Here is a 25,064-nt window from a genome sequence, read left to right as displayed (position 1 = left end):
TTGCAATCAGTGAAATATATGAAATCAATATAAAACACAATTTAAATATGAGAGTTGCTGTTGCTCTAGTTTAATAGCGCTGCAGCTGCATTTGCCGTGCGCCCCTGTCTGTATGTGAACCTGTGTCTGTCTATGTGCGGGCAGAGATCAGAGATGGTTTTTTTTTTAATAACCATATATGGTCAGCACGTGCATAATTAAGTAGCCATGTGCTCTGTGCAGCGGCAACAAAGTAACAACAAAGACAACGGGCAGAATGAGGCTTCGGCGGACCTGCCCTCGCTTTTGAGGTCGGTTGTGAGAAAAATGCCTACTGTCCAGACAACTGTGTTTTTTTTAAAGCACCCCTGCATTACATAAACACACACATACGGTATATATAGCCGCACATATAGGCTGTAGCCTATCAGTGATCATAATAATGATGATAAGAGAAAATGCATTGTTCACTAAAACTGCACGTTGGCATCCCAGACTGAAATAAAATCTTTGCTTATAGTGACAGCTGCTCTACTAAGTGAACTATACCTTTCGTGCGTTACTAATGTTATTGTGTCTCGAGTGTTTCAGAGTCGGCCGGCTGTAAACCAGCTGACCCCGACTGACTTTTTTTTTGCGGTCACATCAGCACGGCTGCATCTTCGGTCGCGGCTGCTGTGGCATTTGCCCATATTGCCCTATGGCCAGTCCGTCCCTGTCACTGGTTGTTTGTGTTGTCTGTCAAAACATGGATGAATGAAACCTATATCCACACATCTTGTAGCCTATTTCTATCGAGGGAAAGTTATTTCAGGATATCCTGTTTTATCGCCCAGCCCGAAAGTGACATAGGCTATTGCCCGTTCATTCATGAGAAATCATCCAGCTACACTCTCAGTCAAACAAGGTGGGGAATGAACACTACTGTACAGTAGTTGGCTCATTTAAAAACACACCGGCAGCATCGCCCACTGAGTTAATTAACTGCTGTGTGGAAAACCACGCTGTGGTCCATAATCGCGGTGCAGATGGGTGTGTTTGGAGCTGACAAGAGGATCGATAAAAGAGAGTGAGACGTATAGCTGCCGTCGTTACATTTTTCTCATTGAAAAACTATACTGTATTATTATTATTATTATTATATTGCATTCCCCATTCGTGTTCACTGCTCCGTGCTGCTGTCTTATAGAGGCGATCTGCTGCTCACAGATGCCACCTGGCGGTTGTTTGGGCACATTGCAGCTTCTGGTGAAAACACAATTACTCCTCCACAAAAAATCCGCGTGAGCCTCCCGTGACTCACGCGTGAATCTCGCGTGAAACCGTCCAAATGAAACTAGTACCCACTGTAATGGAATCAACACGTGAATTTATATCTACCTTATATAGATTGTCCCGTCACATCTGACATTAGATCAAAGGCTGTCGGCAGCGTAATGGAAACTCCACCTGAATTAACACAGCAGGGACGAACTGGCACTGAAAAGCAGCTGTGGATGTCCCAAGAGCAGGACTGAGGGTGGATGACTGCATGTCGCTGCCGTGTTGAGATACGCACTGTGCCGTTGTGATGATCGCTTTATTTATTTATTTACTTATTAGAGGGCGAGCGACCGCGTCGTCACGCAGCCGTAATGAAAAATAAAACACAAATCATCATCTCTCTTAGTCCACCACAAAAGCCTCGGTATCAGATAGTCAGTATATAGCCTACTACAGTATACTCAGCATCTCTATCACAGAAAAAAAAGAGAGACGGACAGACAGAGAGAGAGAGAGAGAGAGAGAGCTCCTTTACGCTGATTCCATCCCTGTTACGCATGGTGTTTGTTTATGTTGTGATTAGTGTAGCCTACACCTCTCATCTGTCTTACACAGGGAATAATAAATTGAATTGAATAAATGTGAGTTTTTTTATTTTATAGTTTATTGGTTTTTACACTGGGCACCGGTTCTCAGTGTATCAGATCAAACCTGATTAAGTATATTAGTAAACTCATTATTCGGTCACTCTGAGCTCGAACCTCCGGACCAAAACAGCTGTTTCCTCCTGGGAGAGGTTCGGCCTCTGGCGTCGCTGTCTCCTCCGTCCATGTCAAAGTATAAAATGACAAACTTGCAGTGCGCATCGCCAACGGCGCAGTTAAAGGTGAGGAGAGGAGCTCATTTGATTGGTGAAGATCCAAATCGGCTGTGTTAATCCCACTTCTCCTCCTCCTGTCTCCCTCCTGCCCTGTCTCCTCCAACTTTGCCGTTTGCGCCGGTAGGAGGGACGAGGGGAGGGTCTGCGCTGCCCACCAAACTTGCAAAATGGACCTGGCGTGGGGAAGCTGCGCTGCGCTTAGACTTCGCTCGGTCTAGGAAACTAGGGCCCCATATGTGTTCCAGTTTCGAGTCATTTTAAAGGCAAATGACACCATGAGCTTCAACTGAAAAACACAATGTACACATGTGTTTTATTAGAGTACCATTACCTGGCCCTTTAGCACTGGTTTAAATTCACCCAGTAGCAGAACTGCCATGTAAATTTAGGTTACACCCCGCCTTTCCGAAGCCCCGCCTTTCCGACAATAGACTTCCATTCATCGTAATAGCGGGGTTTTCTATTTTTTCTAAAGACCCCGCTATTCCGAAAAGGCTATTGGGGAAACCCCCAGTGCGCAGTGCGCAATGATCCTTTTTTCCTTTTTGGGGTCAAACGGATCATGTGCATAATTAACTGCAAAACAAGCAAATACTTCATAATGAGACATAATGACTCTTAATGACTTATAATGTTCATTATGCTTCTAGCCTGTCTAGCCTCTACCTGGTCTTTTTACTAAACTTATCCAACTCTTTTCTTCATTGCCTAAACCCAACCAAAGCATCTCCCTTTGTCAGCTCAGCACGGGCGGCGGCTGCAGCAGCCTCGCGCCCCTGTGAGCTCAAGCCGGGTTCAGCCGCACTCGAGCGGAGCGGGGTGGGGGGGGGGGGGGTGTATTTCTATTACTGTGTGGGAGATCTCCAACAACGGAGTCGGGGAGAAAGCAAGTGGGACAGATCCGCCCAGTCTCTGAGCAGCACGTTTCACAGACAAGCCGCAACACTTTGGACATTGGACAGCTGCGGGGGGGGGGTGTCGAAACAGCGGTGTTTCGAAGTGGGGGTATTTCGGAACAGCGGGGTGTCGAAGTGGAGGTGTGTCGGAATGGAGAGCTGTCCCCGTAAATTTAACATTCCTCATATTCAAGGTCACATTTTGACTCAAGTTTCAACAGCTACATGACTTATTGCCAATAAGTCATGTGTCAAAACAGTATCCAAACAGCTGTCCAATGCCAATAAGTTATTGGCACTGGACAGCTGTTTTGATGTCCCATGACCCGTGGATGTACTTCAAAGATGTTTGTTCATGAACTTTAGGTTGCACATGCAGTTGACTCCGTATTCAAAACCACAGTGTGATGTCGACGTGCTGCATTGTTAGAAAACCACAAGAAAACTTTCCGTTACAGGCAACCACTCTCCTCCTGTCTCATGAGTTAATCTTACAATAGCCCACTGACATGTCATAAGTGCTAAGGTGGTCGGCTGCAAGCTTATTCTGCAAGAGTGCAATCATATTATTGGACAATATATGATGGAGGAGCACATGGCTCCTTCCCGCTCTTGTATCTATGATGTAACCAAATCTCGGTGTGCACTCTCATGCAGACTATTGTGTGTATGACAGTCCACCTCTTGCAAGATAAAAGTACTATAGACCCTTTCAGAGAGTATAAACAAAGACAGGTGTGGCTCATTAGAAAACGCTCTGGTACACTAAATTGAATGGAGCCTTAATTAGTATCCTTGGTAACACCTGTATTTGTTTATACTCTCTGAAACGGTCTATAAGTGAAACCTCTTTTTGCTGGACTTGTGATTTTCTCTCTCAGAAGTTAAAGGAAATTTCCACAAGGTCTTCTATATGACAGAAGGTTGACAGATTTATAAAGTAACAATTTCATATAAATTACATCTTTAAAGCCTCTGGAAGCATGACATTAGTAAATAGTAAAAATCCTTATATTATATCAAAGTCAAGTGTCTCATTAAGCAACAATTTCAGAAGTTACACATTAATTATAGTTTGTTTTTTGTTTTTAACGAACACTATGACCCGTTTTTCAATACGTTTTCAAAACTGTTCAGACATTGTAAACTAAACACCAACAGAAAAGTTCAAAATACAAGAATACCCAAACACCAAATCTACCTAGACACAAGTTGTCAGGAACATGTAGCCACAGTCACAGAACAATGTCATTTTTCTTTAGTTAAGTTTGGTAAATACATGAATTTTGTCTCTTGTTTTGCAAACATTCATTACAAAGGTACAATGGGAACTGCTGTTCACCTCAGCTTTTGCCTGTGGGTGAGATTTATAACACAAGGTTATGTGTTTTGATAAACAGTGTAAAAGCAATTGCAAATCTGTTCAAATCTACTGTTTAGAGACTGAAGTTGTTTGTATGAAGAGCTTTGAAAATGTGGCTACAGAACTGAAAAACAGGTCATAGCAAGCGTGAAAATTAAAACCTGAAGTGGCCTTCAAATAACTCATTATCACAATCAGATCACAATCAAAAGAAGATCAGGTGGTTGTGAAGTCACCTTTCATAAGACAAACTTAGTTGAATGGCTCATATTTATTACAGAAGATTAAGATTCTTGCAGAGAAATCATGACTGTTTGCATTTGCAACTATATAAAACGGGAAAAAAAAGAAAGAACATCACAAATAAACAAATTACAAACAATTATGAGTATAAAGATGACAACATAGTTACACTAACGTCAAGTTGAGCTGAGATCTCAGGACTTGGCCTCCTGTAACAGCGTGTACTGGACTTTTTAAATCAGTGTATTAATTTTAAGAACACAGAGGATTATTGTAGTAAATTAGTTCAGTTTGTTGCCTTAGAAGTGAAAATGTTGTAATTGGTAAATGATAAAAGTAATGAGACGAAATAAAGATATGTATGACCACTGGTGTATAACAGAGGAAATGTTGTTCAGCCGAGGAGAGTTTTATAGCAAGTGGTGAAAGTAAAAGTAACACTTTGCAGAATAAGCCACAATGTAAAGATTACCATATAGGGATGTGTATGAGTGACAGATAATGTGAAGAACTCAACATGGGGAGGAAGAAAGTAGTTTGATTTGGCCGGGTAAACAGTCAGGGGGCGTGTTGCCTCAGAGTTAGAAAAGGACCTCCTGCCAGCAGAGGAGAAAGTTACAGACAGACTTTCGTACTTTGTCGGAAATCCGTTCCTCTTTGTCGACTCTCTCTTTCTTCACCAGGATGATTTAGGGAAGTAGTGGCCAGACCAAACCCCGCCCCTTTCCTACCCAAAAAGTAGTATAATTGGATTAAGAATCAAGAATTGAGAACTTGATTATTTTATTGTTGATTGGAATGTGATTCAAGGACTAAATTTCATTTATTTCATTTGATTTCATTTGTAATGGAGATTTGCATATTTGTGAACATAGCCCTACAGAATCTTGTTGTATGCCAGATTTAGCTCTGGAGCTATTCCTATATGTAGGTCCACAAATAAACTTACAGTAAAATAAATAGGCTATCATTACAATATTACATCATACAACGGTTGCTGCTTTGCCCTTGTATTGCTCTGAATCCCTGCAATAAATTCTATTACGGTAACTTGGATTTAAAGGGTAATTTCTAGCATAAAATACGATCATTTACTCACCCAGATAACTGTGGTGTCAATACAAGTCGTTCCAACGAAATTAGATCCAGCCGTAAGCTGCGTACAGCCATATAAGGTGAGTCTATCGGGCACGGGAATGTAGCCTCTAAATACCACATTATCTGCCGCGAAACTCGTTCATTACCAATATTTTGTCATGATATGCTAGTGCTATTCCCCTCTGAGTCCAGGGTTAGCTGTTATCACCATCCGCAGTCTGTAGGTTGACCTGACCTGATTTCGCAGTTTTAGTCACAGTTGATTTAGTTATAAGAAAGTCTTCAGTTTCATTCTTTCAGACCTACAATACTAGGAAACTACAGCCCCAGGTAAAATTTGCCTGGAATTGTCCTCTAAAAGTATTGAAAAATGGGCCATTGTGATTGTAAAATACTTTAAAACTGTAAAAAAAAAAAAAAAAAAAACCTTTGTTGCTGCTGCAGCTACTCACTCTTTTATTAAAACTGCGCTGACTCTGTAATTGCTTTTACTGCTTCTGCTGTTTTAACCTCTGAGTTTGTTTCATTTAATGCGGCTCTTGTTGACTCTGCTGCCACTTCTAGTTCTTCAGCTCCCGTTTTGATGTTGCAACTTTGCATGTAGCCTTCTATAGTTTTATTTTGTTTTTTATTTTAGTGCTGTAGTTATATATTTGGCCACAAGATGGAAGTAGAATAATAAGAATAACTGTTGATTTTTCCAAGTATGTAGTGTCACCTGTGTCGGTCGCTTCATGTAAATTTAACACAACACAACACAACACAACACAACACAACACAACACAACACAACACAACAATGTTTTTTGCAATTCTTTTCAAATTCTAACCATCCACCCCATTCTCATCAAACAGAGATTCTGTTAAGGTTGTCCATTTCAGCTTTTCTTTTTATTTCATCTTATGAATTGACAACTAGCATATTTACAATTAAAGAAGAAGAAGAAATGAATTGACCATCCAGCACATTATTTGAGAAATACAATTAAACTTCACCCAAAAAGAAACATGGAAAAGGAAAACCCTGAAAACTTTTACTCAAATATAACCTTACACCTGTTACACGAGCAGTTATCTCAACTAAAAAATATTATATTAATAATGATGCTACCTGTTTTATGAAAAAAGTGAAAATATATTTACATAACAAGACATTGACCTATTTGGATTCAGTGGAGAAGAGAAATCTCATAGGTTCCTAGTCTGTGTTGTTCTGAGACTCTGACATGCTCCATATTCTGACTAGTTTCTCATTTGTCCATTAGTAATACCAACATCATTACAGACAAAACCAATTAACTGAGTTCAATTCATGATCTGATTCCTTTGGCTGAGGTGTCAGGCTGATGTCTGTGGCGACACGGGATCTCATGAAGATCTTACTCATCCAGTTGCTGTTGCTGCTGCTGTGGCTATTGGCTCCAGTTCAATTTACACATTGGTTTCTCTGCCAAACACACACACACATACACATTTGTACTTTTGCACAAAAAACATTGTTTTTATGTAAACTGAAATACACAGACAGATAATAGCAGCAGTTTTTTACACTCTCTGAGATCCTTTTGTCAGTTCAGTACAGTAGCCCCACATTTCTTCTTCTTTTCACACAAAACACAAACATTTAGCACATGTGAATTTTGTTTTAAGTTCATCAGTAAAATCAATACCAACAGAAATAATAAAGAATATTACTGTTTTAGGAGGTGAGCAGATTCATTTGGCTCAGATGTTTTGCTGTCCCCTGCTGTCCTCATGTCTTGAGACATTGTTGCTCCCACTCCGCCCCCTCCTGCACCTCCTCCTCCTCCTGCTCCCCCTCCTTCTCCTCCAGCTGCTGACTCTGTTGCCTTGGCACCAGCAACATCAACCGTCTTTGCTGCAGCAACAGCAGCAAAGACTGCTGTTGCTGCTGCTTTTGCTGCTTCTGCTAACTCTTTAAGTGCTGCTGCTGTTTTAACTGTTGGCTCATTTAGTTCGGCTTCTGCTGCAGCTCTTGTTTTCTCGGCTTCCTCTTCTAGTTTTTCGGCTGCCTCTTTGATCTTCTGCAACCTCTCATGTAGTGTGTCGTTCTGAGGGTGGGTTCAGTCAGACACACACACACACACACACACACACACACACACACACACACTTGTACTTTTGCACAAAACATTGTTCTTTCTCATGTGTTTTATCTGAATGTAAATACATGGTCGATAAGAAACATGTCATATCCATAAGGTCATTTGTGGAAGTAGCTTTTCAATATTTCTGATGTGAGTGAAGAATTAATAAATAAATTATTAATGATATTCACACCGGGCCTTTTTTTCCGCTGTTGCTCGTATCTCCGGATTGCCCGGTTGGACACCACAACGGTCCATCCAAGCTGCGGAGCGCCTGGCTATTTGTCTCCGATTGGCTGTTTCGTTGTTGTTTATAACAACAACATTACCTAAATATCAACTGTGTCTGTGTCAACAAACTCAGTTCATCTGTCGTCCCACAGGATGTTGTGGGACGACACAAGAACTATGAGTTCTATGTTGGTGTCCACTGCCCTGTCTCTCTGTATACACCGGTACCACCGAGATTACAACAGCTAATCAGCGTTGAGCGGCAAGTGACTGACGACCAGCAAACTGTCGTTGACTTGATTTTTCACCTGAGCGAATATTTGCTCAATCACGTTTGCATTGACTTGATATGTAAACTCGTCGCCAGAGAAAAAAAAAAAAGACACGGTGTGAACGCACCTTTAAGCCTCAAATGAATGTAGAAGCAGAGGTGGCAAGTAACGAAGTACAAATACTTTACTGTACTTAAGTAGATTTTTCAGGTATCTGTACTTTACTTGAGTATTTATTTTTCTGACGACTTTTTACTTTTACTCCCTACATTTATACGCAAAAATATGCACTTTCTACTCCTTACATTGTAAAAACAGGCTCGTTACTTCTTTTTTTTGACACGACGTAAAAGCATACTAGTAAAAGACGTGACAAACTAGAGAGGGAAAGAGGGAGAAGAAGAGGGAGGACGGGGGGGGGGCGGTAGAGAGAGAACCAAGTTACCAACCTGTACTGTAGCAGCGACATGGAGGCAGCTAGTTTGCATGGAGGAAGGAAGCGATGGTGGTCGGACTATCCGACGGGGGGGGGGGGGGGATTACTTTTGAACACTGTACAATCAGCACGATACAGCACATTTACCGTTTACGAGCGGCAAAGCGCAACCTGTCCATGTGCCCGTGTCTATGTGTACGTGCGCGCGCCGGTGGACTGACTGGCAGAGATGAGAGGTGATGAAACGCTGTTTAAAAATTCTTATTATTTGGGGAGAGTCTGTGGCGGCCCAAACGGGAAACACACTGAACTTTTTTTGTTTAACAAAATTATCAAATGATGTAGGTTTCATTAACGGCAAAAATTCATTTTTACTTTTTACTTTTACTTTGAAAGTACATTTCCGAGCCTGTACTTTCTTACTTTTACTTGAGTAAAGGAGTTGAATCAGTACTTCTACTTTTACCAGAGTATTATTTTACACATGTATCTGTACTTCTACTTAAGTACAGAATATGAGTACTTTTGCCACCTCTGTGTAGAAGTAATTAAAACTATGTGAAACTAGATGAATGCTGTCAATGTCTTTATGTTGCTGGTACAGCTGTTGTGTATGCAGAGTTCAAGGAATTTCAGGTACCTCTTTACAACGAGAACAACAGTTGTAGCATTTATATGCCAGGATTAACAGGATAACAACTCCAAGCACACCAAATCCAATTATCTAAACCAAAGATAAAAACAGAATAAGAACAGAGACATGTGAGATTGTTGGTCATCAACACTGATTTTCAACTTCCACTTGACATATTAAAGTACCACTCACCTGAGAAACACCAAACCACCACTGAGTCTTGATCAACCGGTCCTCTGATAAGGTTTCGTTTTTTGGCTCACACCATTTCTTATGACTATTTTCGTCAACAGGTACATACCTGCCTTTCCAGTCTGTTGCTGCACAAGCATAGTAACGGCCATCAAAAAACAGCAGGGTCACCCACGCTATGGCAGGGATGGAGCATATAAATGTGCTCCTCACCCAGTTTAAGTTAAAGGTACATTTGTTACAGAACTTGAAGCCTACGGTGAAACGCATCAAGATGAAGGCGAGAACAGCTGGAATGACGAAGTATGGAGCCACAATCATAATGTTCCATTTAGGATGACAAGGACATGTAAAGTCAGTCTCCACCGACTTTTGCATAATAAGAACCCCGGCAACGAGCAGGAAGTTTGACAAATAAGAGACATCTTCAAGGCTGTTTTTTAAGTTTGACAGCAATTCCTCTAAACCTGCAGAAGACACATAAAAAGACAGGAAGTCAGAGAGAAGGCATACATTTATAATGTTACAATCTCCCATTACAAGCTACCATCTTCAATAACATGTAACACAGCGTATCGGACATTGGATTCTTTTGTGTACCGCATTGAACATGCTTCTGAAGAGTTCTCCCTGTCTACACACAAAGGAAAGTCAAAAGTAGGGGAGAGTGGGGTAAGTTGAGCCACTTTTTGTATTCAGGATCACTACATCAAGACAATTATAGTTTTGTTGCTAACTAACACATCTGCATATATTTCAGTATGTTTTGCATCCCTACAAATTAACAGAATGAGTGTAAATATAACTGTTTTTAAAATATAGCATGTTCAAAAAAAGTGGTCTTGTGACTTGACCATAGGAGTGGGGTAAATTGATCAACCCCCCCTTCTTTCCTTCCATCCATCTCCTACCTCCCCCTTTACTTAATATTTCATCCGTCCAGGCTAGAGGTGAACACAAACTGCAGGGACTTCCTGCTGAGCCACCAACTCACTGAGATTTGGGGAGTTTTACAATTACGTGGCATCTTGGGAAGAATCCCAGATATTTTTCTTTGAAAGTAAAGTTTGGCACTATAATCACAAACATACAGAATCTTGATTTAATCATTTGGACATATACAGCCAAAATATATTCATTAAGTGTATAGGATAGGTGGCTCAACTTACCCCTGGCCAAATGGATCAACTTACCCCACAGCTACCTTGGCTTGGGTTTATTGCTCTCACAGCTAAAATGGTGCAGTTTCATGCTAGGTTTACTACCTCATGTTGTAGCTCATAGATACCACAACCCATGTATAAAACAAATTTGCAATCAATTCTTTTGGTCTAAACACAATTCTCATGAAACTTATGATCAACAAAATTCACTCTCGAGAGTGAAAAATGATTTTTTGGTCATAAATGTTAAACCACTTTACTCACGTGGTTCTAACCTTCACAGACTCCATGAAATGATGCCTGCCTCCCAAATATTTGGTCACATGCTCATTTTTTCCTATAGTTTCCTAGAAACAAGGGGTGGGTCAACTTACCAACTGGCTCATCTTACCCCACTCTCCCCTATTCATTTTTTAAAGGGAAAAGACTCAACACCTAGTTTGTATAGGTTGATACACATGAATTAATAATACCTGTTGTGGTTTTTCTATTAGTGATTTATGTGAAATAAATACACACACACACACACACATACACACACACACACACACACACACACACACACAAAACAAAAACACATTAACAGTGTGGCGTTCAAGTAACTCTCCACTCTGAGAGATTATTGAGAATCAGGTGGTTGTGATTGTTATGATGAGAAAAGAGAGGACACACTGGCCAAGCGTTAGGTGAACCTGGCCGTGTTTACTTTTGTTTTTGCTCGAGCAAAACAAGTACAGTACAAACAACATAGTCCATACTATAACCAAGTGGACTAACTAACCCAAAACTAAATGAGAAGGATATTTAACTTAAACACTCAAAATACTTAAGCACAAATACAACAGTGAAGTCACGTTTCATAAGAAACACTTCGTAGTAGTAGTAATAGTCAATAAGCATAAACTGAACATCACAGACAAATCGAGAACTTATTGGAGGAGCTATGTTACTATTGACTACTGCTTACATCTCATTGCTGCTGCTGCCTATGAGGTTTTGCAAACCCACTTCCTCCCCAGCATCCACCTGTGGGCTCTGTCTCTATGATCCCATAATGTCTGGCAAAGCAGATCATTCAGGGAACGAATAACAGAGACAGAGCCTGAGGCCAAACCTGCTGCAGCCATGCTCAAGGATTTCTGTGCTCCAGCTTGCCATGCTTACACTCAATAAATTATTTGTTCTCATTTCAGAGTTGTCTGACTGAACTATAAATATAATGATGACAAAAATAGTTACACCAACCTGAAAACATTGCAAATATCTTCCAGTAATCTTCAGGAATACAAGAATGAATATGAAACTCTTATGATGGCTGTTTCTCTTATAGTGGTGGGGTCAGCCCTATAATCTGAAAGCTTCCTGATTACTGGCTGACTGAGTAATAAAGTCTCCACCTCTGTTAGTCAAGTGCCTTCATTTGGAGTCACTGGCTGTGTTCGAAATCATCCACTCACTCACTCACTCACTCACTCACTCCCTATCCACACTACATCATGTACGTATATGATATAGTGGACTACATCATGTACATGATGTAGGGAATGACGGCAGGAGAATTCGGACACTAGACGGTAATTTTCTGGACGTGGTTGCGTCAGCTGATGCGCCAGGTGTTGCTGTGATGGAAGCAGACGCGCCGAGAATCATGTAAACAAACCATGGACATACGAAACAAACCGGACACATAAAAATAAAATAATAAAAACTGGACCCTTGCGGGAACATTTCAGGATGTGATTCTGTGTGCTTGTGTTACTCGGACAATAAACTGTTGAAATATCGGAAGTTTGGTTTGGTAAACTACTGTTGTGTGTCCCGACCGTGAGCCATTAACGGCTCTGTGGCTATGCTCTGTGGCTATTAGCTTAGCTTGTCAGATCGTATTTACTACATATTCTACTACAGTTTCTTAATTAGATTGATTTAATGCTGCCTGTTAATGTTCGGATGCTGCTGCCCGTGCCCAACCCCTGCTCCTCGGGCGAGGCAAACGGAGCCATATACGTATATATGTCAATCAAAATACAACGCTTGGGTGCCATTGACGTATAGTATATACGTCAAACGCAGTTTTCTGCGGTTGGTAAAGGGGGGCGCTGTCACGCACACTGGGTCTCATTCATGAAACGTTAGTAAATTTGTGTATAGATTTGCACATAAAAGCTCACGCTACTAAAACTCTACTCCAGATTCATGAACGGTGCAGGAAACTCAGATTTGATTGTAAGCACATGTGTAAGATCATGAATGCCCACCCATCGTAAATTAACAGCACGCCCCCGGTGATCAGCAATTAGCATAGCTCTCCGCCCATGAATAGCCATATAAGGAGATCCTGATCACCATATAAGGAGTTAGGTGCATCCTGTTCACCTGCGGCCATGATGCAAACAAGGAAAGAGGGAGAGAGAAAAAAGAGAGAGAGATCGTGGATCGAAGTCATTTTGGGTGAAGTGGAGTCCAGAAAAAATATTGCGTGGAGGGAAGTAACAGATGTAGTGAATTAAGTAGCCTATCTTAAACCCAGAACAGTTTGATATGAAACATGAAAAAAAAAAATACACATAACTACAGAGCTACAGCAGCCACGGGAGGAAACGCTGGCACAAGTCACTGACCATTTTATAACCATTTTATGACTTATGACTTTATGACAATAAGTAATTGGCACTGGACAGCTCTTTTGATGTCCCGGCCATGACCCTTGGATGTACTTTGAAGATGTTTGTTCATGAACTTTAGGTTGCACATGCAGGTGTCTGTTTTGGTTTCTGTTTTGTGAGAATTATCCTTAAGCAAGCAGTTGTCTCCATATTCAAAACCACAGTGAGTGTCTTTAAAGCAGAAGTAAGTGGTCCGGTCGTTTTCGCTAATGCTGCGTTCCAGGCAGGCTTTTGAAATTGTAAATTACAGCTTCAAGTCACAACTTACGACTTTGTAGCGTTTCAGGCAACCCACTCGTGTTTTTCCGACCTGTTTTACCGGTGAAAGTCACTATAACGGCCACTCGTAACTTCCGACCGGTGAACTCGTACCAGATCGAACTGGTACCACTTCACGGTCAGAAAAATACGAGTTTCCTTGAACGCACCATAACAGTCCTCGTCCTTACGTCGCCACATTCACTGCGTTCCTTGGCTGCACACACAGCCCTGCATGCCGTTCTCTCTCCTCATTGGATAAAAACTGTAGAATACGATAAATGTTTTCTCTTCGGCTCAGAGCAGAGCAGAGGGACTGAGAGACCCGTGTTTCAGTCCAAACACTCTATGTAAGTGATTGCTGTCGGAAGATATAACTATTTAAGACTTATATTAACACAAATATATCACTTACTTCTGCTTTAAGATAAGATAAGATATACTTTATTGTCCCTGAGGGGAATTCATTGTCGGCTGAAGTGCAAGTAGACTGTATCGCCAAACAGGACAAGACCACATCACAAAACAACACATGGTAACACACAACAACCACATGACAATGCATAGGCGCCGATCCCGTGGGTGCTCCGGTGCTCGAGCACCCACTGGCAACGCTGAGCACCCACTGGCCAATCGGGATGGCCGATCAAAAAAACAAAATAAAAAGAGTGAATAAATTAAACTTGTGGTGAAACTGTATCTTTAAAATGAACTGCATTTACTTAAATTGTATTATCCAATCAAAATCATTACAGCTCTGTGCGTGCACACGTTAGCGTAGTCACGTAACCAATCGGATTTGGCTGCGGAGCTTCTTCTCTGGAGCAGGGTCTGGCGAGCGAGACAAGCTACGGCTAAACAAGAGGCCGTCACGTACACACACAGCAAAAATGTGAAGGTTGGCTGCGTATCGGCGGTTAAAAATGGACAAGTTTGTAATAAGAAAACTAAGTGGAACTGCGTCTACAACCACCAATGCTCCCGGCAGCAGCAGCAGCAGCAGCAGCAGCAGCGGTGGCGGCAGTGACAGGGACAGGCCAGCAGCAAGTGTCAGCAGGGACGAAAGTACCAGAGGAGTGTACTGCGAAGCCAGTTTCGTGGGTCAGCAAGGTATGTTGAGTCTAAAGTTTAACTAAAGCCAGGCTCTCCTGTACTACAAAGTACAGGAGTACTCTGAGCGTCTCCGGCGAGAGTTGTCTCCGCCTACAGATGTTCTCTTCACCCGTTGAGCTGAGCATCAGGAGCTCATTATATATTAATCTATATATTTGACTTTATACAGTCAGTGTCACACTGAAATAAGTTGTGCGCTCGCAGCAGGAGAGATAATCAGATGGATAATCGGTAAAGTTAATAATTTCACTTAATGTGGCCATGAATAAATTCATTTCGATCAGTGTTGCCCAAACACAAATCTTGTATAGGTCTACACTGTTTTCACATTTACAAAGGTCTTTGTTGTCTTTGTACAGAGACAATATGAGATTTGCTTGTAGCCACAGCACCTAAAAAAATCCACTGTTTCCATACGCACATCCAGCCTCGCTGTCAATAGACTGTGTCGTATTTAGTTGTGGTTGGTGACTATATCTATGCAATAAAAGTCAGTTTGAGACAACCATTACCTTGGTGGTATTCATTTAATTTGAGCACCCCAAAAATATATATATATATATATAAATATATATATATATATATATATATATATATATATAATATATATATATATATATATATATAATAATAACTGAGCACCCACGGGCAAAAACATAAATCGGCGCCTATGCATCACAGTACAAGCACATGACAACAGAACACCAGTCGTACGATGACATAGCCTACAGTAGCAGCGAAAAGCAAGAAGGATAGACAGGGCCAAATAGGCAATAATAAAAACTATTGCATAACCCCGATCCTACTAAAAATATGCAAGAACAACACAGAATACAGAAGTAGGAGCAGACAATTTGATAATCAGTGCTATAATAAAAATAAGGCACCGCTATTAATAAATAAGTATAAAGTAAATAGATAAGTAACTTGCCTACTAAGTAAGCGTAGGGTAGCGAGGGTAACAATTCATATTCAGAGAACAACACATGGGATGGGTCTTGCAGGATTCTGTATGCCTGTCTGATTACAGAACTCTCATAAACAGAGAGCAAGATTCAAGATTCATTTATTTGCCATTTTATGTTTAAACATAATTGGAACGTTCTGTGGTGATGTGTGTGTGTTCATTAGGGATGCAACAATATTCGGTATTTTACCGAACCGTTCAATACGCCCGTTCGGTTCAATGCACAACGGCAAACAACGGTATTTTCGGTACGTTTCCCCGGCAAAAAAGTTTCAAAACACATTCAAAACACATTGTTCAGGCCAAAGCAGGCTCAGTGCCATGCACTGGTCATGCCGCCTCAGAGCCAATCAGAACGTCCCTGAATTCCCTAGGAGCCAATCAGCGCTCTGCATGCAAATGTTGAACGCTGAGGAGCGCTGGCTGGCTCCTGGGACCTTCTGATTGGCTCTTAGGCGGCATGACCAGCGCGTGGCACTGAGCCAGAGAGGTGAAGAGACAATGGCGAGTGAAAGAGACGCCGAAAAAAGAAAGTTTGAAGAGGCACCGTCTTCGTACAGGTCTGCGGTGTGGGACCATTTTGGATTCAGCGTTGACTACGATGAGAACGGAAAAAGGACAGTCAACAAACAGACTACTGTGTGCAAGCATTGCTTTGCTAGCATCGGATACGTAGCAGGTATGTTCTCTCACATACGTCGCCATCACCCGTCTCTTTCACTTGGAGCAGCACGGAGCAGGTCGGCGTCAGCTTCGACGGCGAACTGAGCGCAACCGACAATTGCTGCTGCCTTCCAACAACTGTATGCAACAAACTCCGAAAAACATAAAACGATAACGAAAGCAGTGGGCGTCTTCATAGCGAAAGACATGCAGCCGTATTCAGTGGTTGAGGACAGCGGATTTCGCCACATGATGAAAACTGTTGAACCCCGCTATCATGTACCCTCCCGCACCCATTTTAGCAGTAAAATGATCCCAGAACTGTATGAAGTATGCCGGGGGGATATTGAAAACGAACTGAGACAAGCACCCTACCTTGCTCTCTCCACCGATAGCTGGACCTCCCGAGCAACAGTAAGCTACCTGACAGTGACTGTACACTACATACAGTACATGATTGGGAAATGAAGGGCTTTGTGCTGCAGACTCATCCACTGTATGAAAGCCACACAAGTGAACACCTGGCTGAAGAACTAGTGCTTGCAGCTACTGAATGGAAGCTAGAGAGCGCAAATATCCCTGTTCCTGTAACCACAGACAATGCACAAAACATTGTGAATGCCATCCGTAACACAGATGTCTTTGGACCACACATTGGCTGTTTTGCACACAGCCTAAATCTTGCCGCGAAGAAAGTTGTGTCCCTCAACTCAGTGTCACACCTCCTGGGGAAGGTCAGAAAAGTGGTGACATTTTTCCACAAAAGTACAGTATTCACTCTGCCATACTTGACAAAGCTGTGAAAAAGTCTGTGAAAGACATGTCCATGCTGACTGACAGTGAACTGAAGCTGGCAGAGGAGCTCATCCAGCTGCTTAACCCTCTCAAGAAAATGACAACTCTGATGAGCAGTGAATCAACTCCCACTTCATCCATGATTCTCCCGCTCAAAACAATAACACTGAAATCCATGGCACCAGATCCTCAGGACAGTCCAACCATCCGGGATGCCAAGTCAGCAGTCACCCGGGATTTGGAGAAGAGATACACTGATCCAGAGCTTCTAGACTACCTGCACAGGGCCACAGTCCTTGACCCAAGGTTCAAGTTATTACCCATTCTTGATGAAGTCATCTGTGACCAAGTCTACAAGGACCTCACAAGTGAAATTATGGAGCATCAGGTATTTGATAATTTATTTATTATTTTTAATATACATTGTTATTGTTTTCATAATGTGAATTAAAATTACATAACTGATTTGATTTTTTTTTCTTTTGCAGGTTCAAGCAGTACAAGAAGGCCCAAGCAACGAGCAGGACCAGGTGTCCCCTCCTCAAAAGAAGACTGCCATGTCAGAGTTATTTGGGGATCTTCTCAAAACAGAGCAGCAGACCAAAGCATTTCCCCAATGGATTGAGGAAGAGGTTTCCTCATACAAAGCAGCTGCTGGCCTTAATGTGGATGCTGATCCTTTCCACTGGTGGAAAGAACATCAGGTCACATTCCCCCACATTTCCAAGGTTGCTCAACGGTACCTCTGTGTCCCTGGCACCTCCATAGCAAGCGAAAGAGTCTTCTCCACTGCAGGTGACATTGTGAGTGCCAGCCGTTCTCGGCTTGATCCAGAGCATGTTGATATGCTCATCTTTTTGCAGAAGAACCTCACCATAAAGACATAGATCTTTAACTGACTTGATGTTGCACTTTGTGTAATGTTTACATTGTTTACACATTACCTATTTATAACTGAGGGATAGCACTTCCCTTGTGCAGGTTGTATTAAGTCCTCTTGTTCAATTATTTTGGATGCTGCACTTTACATTGTTGTTAACATTTTATATTTTTCATAACTGGTCAAGGCAAGTACTGCTTTTCAGTGTGCAGGTTGTATTAAGCCCTCTTGTTTAATTATTTTGGATGCTGCACTTTATCTTGTTTACATTTTATATTTTTCATAACGGGTCAAGGCAAGTACTGTTTTTGAGGTTGTAATAAGTCCTCTTGCTCAATTATTTTTGATGCTGCACTTTACATTGTTGTTTACATTTTGTATTATTCATAACAAGAGGCCAAGGCAAGTACTGCCTTCAAGTGTGCAGGTTGTAAAAGGTTTGTTCAAGTATTTTGAATGGATGCTACAATTTGTCATGTTTACATTTAATTGTATTTGTAGTGTTTAGTACTTAACTTAATATTTAACTTGTGTGGTTTTATGTTTGCTGTTTAATTTGATCTGATAACTGTTTTTTAATAAAGTTTGTGGTTTGATTATATCTGTGCTGCTTTTAATTATTTTTACATTGCAATATTGACTTTGCTAGTCTGAGTAGTTTTATATTAAAATATCGAAACCGTATCGTTATCGTAGCCCAAAAACCGTGATGCATACCGAACCGTGGGAAAACTGTACCGTTGCATCCCTAGTGTTCATTTCTTTTCACATAAATAAATAAGTGCAGGACAGGACAGGACAGTGAAACCACAACAAATGCAATGGACAGTTTAAATTATAAAGTGCAGGTGCAGTTTGTGTTCATTGAAAATTAGTTATTGCTTAGGGGGAAGGGGGAGAGGGAAAGGGGGGCCAGAGCTGTTCACAAGCCTGGCAGCCGACGGGAAGAAGCTTTGTCTGTCGGGACTTTACAGCATTCACAAGACGCCTTCTTCCCGACGGCAGCGGAATGAATAGGCCGTGGCCAGGGTGGGAGGGGTCGGCCATGATCTTCCTTGCCCTTCCTAGGGCCCTCGTGTCATGCAGGGACTTGAGGGAGGGCAGGGGACAACCAATCACCCTCTCCGCTGAATGAATGACCCGCTGCAGCTTGGTGAGGTCCCTAGCAGCTGCAGCAGGGAACCAGGTGATGATGGAGTGGGTGAGGATGGACTCTATGATGGCGGTGTAGAACTGGACCATCATACTCCTTGGCAACCTGAATTTTTTCAACTGTCGAAGGAAGAACATCCTCATCTGGGCCTTCTTCAGGAGGGCCTCACTGTTAAGGCCCCACTTCAGATCCCGGCTGACGGTCATGCCCAGGAAGCGGCATGACTCGACGGGGGCCACCGCGACGTCTCCCTGGGTGATGGGAGGGAGTGGGACTGCGTTCCTCCTAAAATCCACCACCATCTCCACTGTCTTCTGAGCATTGAGCTCCAGGTTGTTGCAGCTCCGCATCCGTTCAATCTCACTCCTGTAGGCAAGGGCAAGGGCTGGTTATTTGACCCAATTACTTTGATTGCAGTTTTCACTATGTTTGCGAGTGTAGTTTTCGACTGTACTGTTAGTGTGCCAAACCATGCAGCCATTCCATATCTGATGATGCTACCAAGAAAAAATAAGCATGATCTCAGTTTGGACTCCAAACAGCCTGAGCCTGCGTAAAAAATGAAGCCTTTGGGCTAGTTTGGAGCACAGATAGTCAACATGGGCGCTCCAGCACAGGAAGCGACACATCATGACACCAAGGTACTTGAAAGTGTGCATCTGTTCAATCACATATTATCAATAATCACCTGGTCATAGATTTTGCCAACTATGGTATTCAATTAAAGGGGAGGGTCCCTAACTGTAACTATAAAACTGAAACTTGGCAAGCAGTCTAACATACAAAGAGCTGTAGAACAGGTGAATGTATGCAACAAAATAAAACAAACACTGGAGCAGTCATGATGACAAATTTGTTTAAGAAGATAATCATGTATGCCTTCTCAGGCTGAGGAGGTCTGTACACTAGTGACGCGCGGTGCGGGTCAAGAAATTTTTACTTTATTTGCAGTGCGGGGCGCGGTGGGGCGGGTCATTAAAAAAACTGATGATTAAGTCCAGAGTGTGTTATCAGGGCCGCGCTGATGTTGACGGGAAAGCCGGCGGAGGTGTGAGGGAACCGGGTGAGACGGCGGCTGGGCGCATCAGCAGAGCGGGGGTTGGTTTCACCAGAGAGCAGAGCGGGGAGAGGGAGAGGCGGCGGCCACCGCGGATGCTGCACTCACGTTGCACTGTGACTCTCTCACTCCTCACGAGCTCCACACTGACAAGCTACCGGCAACACAGCGCCTCTGTCTGCCCTTTCAAAGTAAAAAGCCGCTGTCTGACGTTTAATAGCAGCGGGGATGGTTGTGAAAATAGATGCGGTGGTGCGGGGCGGGTCAAATTACTTCAAACTAGTGCGAGCGGAGTAAAACAAACAAACTAGTGCAGACATTTAGGAACCGAAAAAAAGGATTGAAAATCAAAGGCTTCTTAAAGATTCCGCAACCGGATGTTAAGAACCGGTTCCTATTTGGAACCGTTTTTCGGTGCCCAACCCTACTAATCAACGAGACCATAAATTAATCTGCTCGCTTTCTCCACCGGGATAGCGACGTAAGCTGACCAGTCGATCACCTCAGCCGGCCGGCTGCTGCCTCTGAGATGAGCCGAGCTCGGTGGCTGCTCCCAGGTAGCTCTGCACTTCTCCCAAAACATCGGAGCAAACTTCCAAACAGATGTCAGTTGGGGATACACCCCGCCTTTCCGAAGCCCCGCCTTTCCGAAAATAGACTTCCATTGATCGTAATAGCGGGGTTTTCTATTTTTTCTAAAGACCCCGGGGGAGAAAAAAAGTGTATTTCTTTTACTGTGTGGGAGATCTCCAACAACGGAGTCGGGGAGAAAGCAAGTGGGACAGATCTGCCCAGTCCCTGAGCAGCGCACGTTTCACAGACAAGCCGCAACACAGAGTGTAAACAACGTCACGCGGTTCAGCACCTTGGACATTGGACAGCTGCGGGGGGGAGGGGGTCGGAACAGCGGGGTGTCGAAGTGGGGGTATTTCGGAACAGCGGGGTGTCGGAGTGGAGGTGTGTCGAAATGGAGAGCCGTCCCCGTCAGTTGGATAAACTGACCACGGATTAGGACTCTAAAACTGTGACTTTCTCGCATGAAAAAACATAAAAAGTTAATACAGTGACGTTCTGACAGCGCTACAGCTGACTTTTTCTGTGTTGTTGTGCTTCAGATATCTGTCGCACTAAGACGCCATATGCTCGACCAATCACCAGCTCCCAGTGCTTTGGCTCCTCCCCAAGGGATTACAAAATTATAAAAATGACAACGGGTACCATGGGACCAGTACGGTTCCATGGTAGTGGAAACGCTGAAATAAGCATACCGTTTCGTACTGGCCCGTACCGTACCGCATAGTGGAAACGGGGCTATTGAGACATTACATCACTACAGTTCTACGGTCCACTGACAGTTCTACGGTCCACTGACTGTCTCTCAGAGAATAGATTTCAAAATAGTCCTGTTGATCTCTTCAGGCTGCATTTTTAATAAGAATTTGCTCTTAATTGCTTGTCTGGGTAAATAAAGGTTAATAAAATCTACAAAACACAAAATGGCTTCGGGTCTCTCAGATCATCTGTGACTGATCTGTAATGTACATTTTTATGTCTATGACCCGTGGATGAACTTCGAAGATGTTTGTTCATGAACTTTAGGTGAACTTCAGAGAGAGTGAAAGTTGCTCATGTAGTCATGTGTGTTTTGGTTTTTGTTTTGTGAGAATTATGCTTAAGGAAGCAGTTGTCTACATATTAAAAACCACAGTGTGATGTCAACGTGCTGCGTTGTTAAAAAACCACTATAAAACTTTATGTTACAGGCTCTCTTTCTGTCTTTACATGAGTTAATCTTATCATAGCCCAATGATATGTCAAAAGGGCTAAGTGCAACCTTGTACTATGATTGGGGAAGCCAAATCTCGGTGTGCACTCTCATACAGACTATTGTGTGTATACATGACACAGTCCACCTCTTGCAAGATAAAATAAAGTGCTTTAAGTGAAACCTCTTTTTGCTGGACTTGTGATTTTCTCTCTCAAGTTAAAGGAAATTTCCACATGGTCTTCTATATGAGAGAAGGTTGACATGAAGTAACAATTTCATATAAACTACACCTTTAAAGCCTCTGGAAGCATGACTTTAGTAAATAGTAAAAATATTTATATCATATCAGTCAAGTGTAATGGAGATTTGCATATTTGTGAACATAGCCCGACAGAATCTTGTTGTATGCCAGATTTAGGAGCTATTCCTATCTGTAGGTCCACAAATAAACTTACAGTAAAATAAATAGGCAATCATTACAATATTACATCACACAACGGTTGCTGCTTTGCCCTTGTATTGCTCTGAATCCCTGCAATAAATTCTATCAACTTGGATTTAAAGGGTAATTGCCGTTTTTTACAATCTGGACCTTATTTCTAGCATAAAATACGATCATTTACTCGCCTATAGATAACTTTAGTGTTAATACAAGTCATTCCAACGAAATTAGATCCAGCCGAGAGCCGCGTATATCCATATAATGGAGTCTACAGGGCAGCCAAATGCAGCCTCCAAATAACACATTATCTGCCACGAATCTCGTTCATTTCACCAATATTTTGTTATGATACACTAGTGCTATTTACCTCTGAGTCCGGGGTTAGCTGTTATCAACATCCGGGGCCTGGAGGTTGACTTACTAACCTCTGACCTGGATGATATCTGTGATCACTGTGATCAAAGTGCAGGTATCTATGGCAATTTTTAGTTTAACTTATATTACAATGCAAAACAGCCCAACAAAGAATGAGCACACAACTTAAACTCGCAAACACTCACTATATATATATCTAAATGCACTATAGATATGGCTAAATACAACTGAAAATCATCACAGATATTGGTAGATATGATTTTGCAGTTTTGGTCACAGTTGATTTCAGTAAGTTATTAAAGGAAGTCTTCAGTTTCATTCTTTCAGACCTACAATACTAGGAAACAGCCCCAGGTTAAATTTGCCTGGAATTGTCCTTTAAAAGTATTGAAAAATGGGTCATTGTGATTGTAAAAAACTTTATGAATATGATATGTCTTCATGTCTTGTGATGTTTTTGTCGAGCTGACCTTGCAACTGCTTTTGCTTTTGCAGCAGCAACAGCAGTCTTTGCCTTTGTTCATGCTGAAGCTGCTAACTCTTTTATTTCAACTGCTGACTCTTTTATTGCTTTTACTGCTTCTGCTGATTTAACTTCTGAGTTTGTTTCATTATTACGGCTCTTGTTGACTCTGCTGCCACTTCTAGATCTTCAGCTCTGCTGCAACTTTGCATGTAGCATTGTATGTTTTATAGTGTTTTTCAGTTTAGTGCTGTAGTTATATATTTGGCCACAAGAGGGAAGTGATTAACTGTTGATTTTTCCAAGTAGCCTATGTAGTGTCACCTGTGTCCTGGTCCTGCTTCATGTAAATGTTTCATGTAAATTTAACATTCATAATATTAACATAACATAACACAACTCAACACAACATAACAATCAATACAATGCTGTTTGCAATTCTTTTCAAATTCTAACCACCCACCCCATTCTCATCAAACAGAGATTCTGTTAAGGTTGTCCATTTCAGCTTTTCTTTTTATTTCATCTTATGAATTGACAACTAGCATATTTACAATTAAAGAAGAAGAAGAAGAAATTAATTGACCATCCAGCACATTGTTTGAGAAATACAATTAAACTTCACCCAAAAAGAAACATGGAAAAGGAAAACCCTGAAAACTTTTACTCAAACATAACCTTACACCTGTTACATGAGCATTTATCTCAACTAAAAAATATCATATTAACAATGCTGCTAAATATTGACCTGTTTTATGAAAAAAGCGCAAATATATATACATAACAAGACATTGACCTATTTGGATTCAGTGGTTAAATCTCACAGGTTCATAGTCCGTGTTGTTCTGAGACTCTGACATGCTCCATATTCTGACTAGTTTCTCATTTGTCCATTAGTAATACCAACATCATTAATAACAGACAAAACCAATTAACTGAGTTCAATTCATGATCTGATTCCTTTGGCTGAGGTGTCAGGCTGATGGCTGTGGCGACACGGGATCTCATGAAGGTCTCACACATCCAGTTGCTGTTGCTGCTGCTGCTGTGGCTGTTGGCTCCAGTTCAATTTCCACTTTGGTGTCTCTGCCAAACACACACACACACACACACATTTGTACTTTTGCACAAAAAACATTGTTTTTTGAGGGGTTTTATGTAAACTGAAATACACGTAGCAAATTTTGTGTACTTGTACTTTTTCTGTGCACTATAGTGCTCTAATCACTGAGAAGTAGTAGAAGCAGTTTTTTACACTCTGAGATCCTTTTGTCAGTTCAGTAGCCACAAATTTCTCTTTCTTTTCACACAAAAAACAAACATTATTCTTTTACACACAAGCTCAAAGACCTCTACAGTAGACTTTAACTGCTAAATTTTCAATTTCTTTCACACTGTTTGTCAAAACAGAAAACCTCATGTTTTAACATTGTGCTGTGACTACATGTTCATGTTGAAATGTTGTGTTTCTGTAGATTTTGTGTATTGTGTTATTTTGAAAATGTGTGTATGTGTTTAGTTTATACGGAAGCGCATTGCATTCACTTGAATAAAAAAAAGAAATCCAGTTTATTAACTGAAAAAAATAGCCAGAAAAACAGGAAAAATGATTAGTCAGAAAAACAGGGAAAAAAATTACCTCAAACAGACCAAAAAATAAATTACTCAGAACAACTGGATGCAATACGCTTCTGTAAGTTTACACTG

The 25,064-nt window shown here is 41.7% G+C and overlaps 1 protein-coding gene across 1 annotated transcript; it reads left to right on the top strand.

The window, feature by feature from the left end:
* The first annotated feature begins 17,244 nt into the window (after positions 1-17,244).
* Positions 17,245-18,106, top strand: LOC146973104 (E3 SUMO-protein ligase ZBED1-like). Its single transcript, XM_085799164.1, has 2 exons — positions 17,245-17,607; positions 17,708-18,106. Exons 1-2 carry the CDS (start codon positions 17,245-17,247, stop codon positions 18,104-18,106), a joined length of 762 nt encoding a protein of 253 aa, XP_085655290.1.
* The last annotated feature ends 6,958 nt before the right edge of the window (positions 18,107-25,064 follow it).

Source organism: Trachurus japonicus, chromosome 15 (genome assembly GCF_045865225.1).
Source record: "Trachurus japonicus isolate A0001 chromosome 15, Traja_1.0".
In the NCBI taxonomy this organism is placed as follows: domain Eukaryota; kingdom Metazoa; phylum Chordata; class Actinopteri; order Carangiformes; family Carangidae; genus Trachurus; species Trachurus japonicus.
The sequence above is the reverse complement of the archived record's forward strand: the minus strand, read 5'-3'. Positions and strand labels throughout refer to the sequence as shown.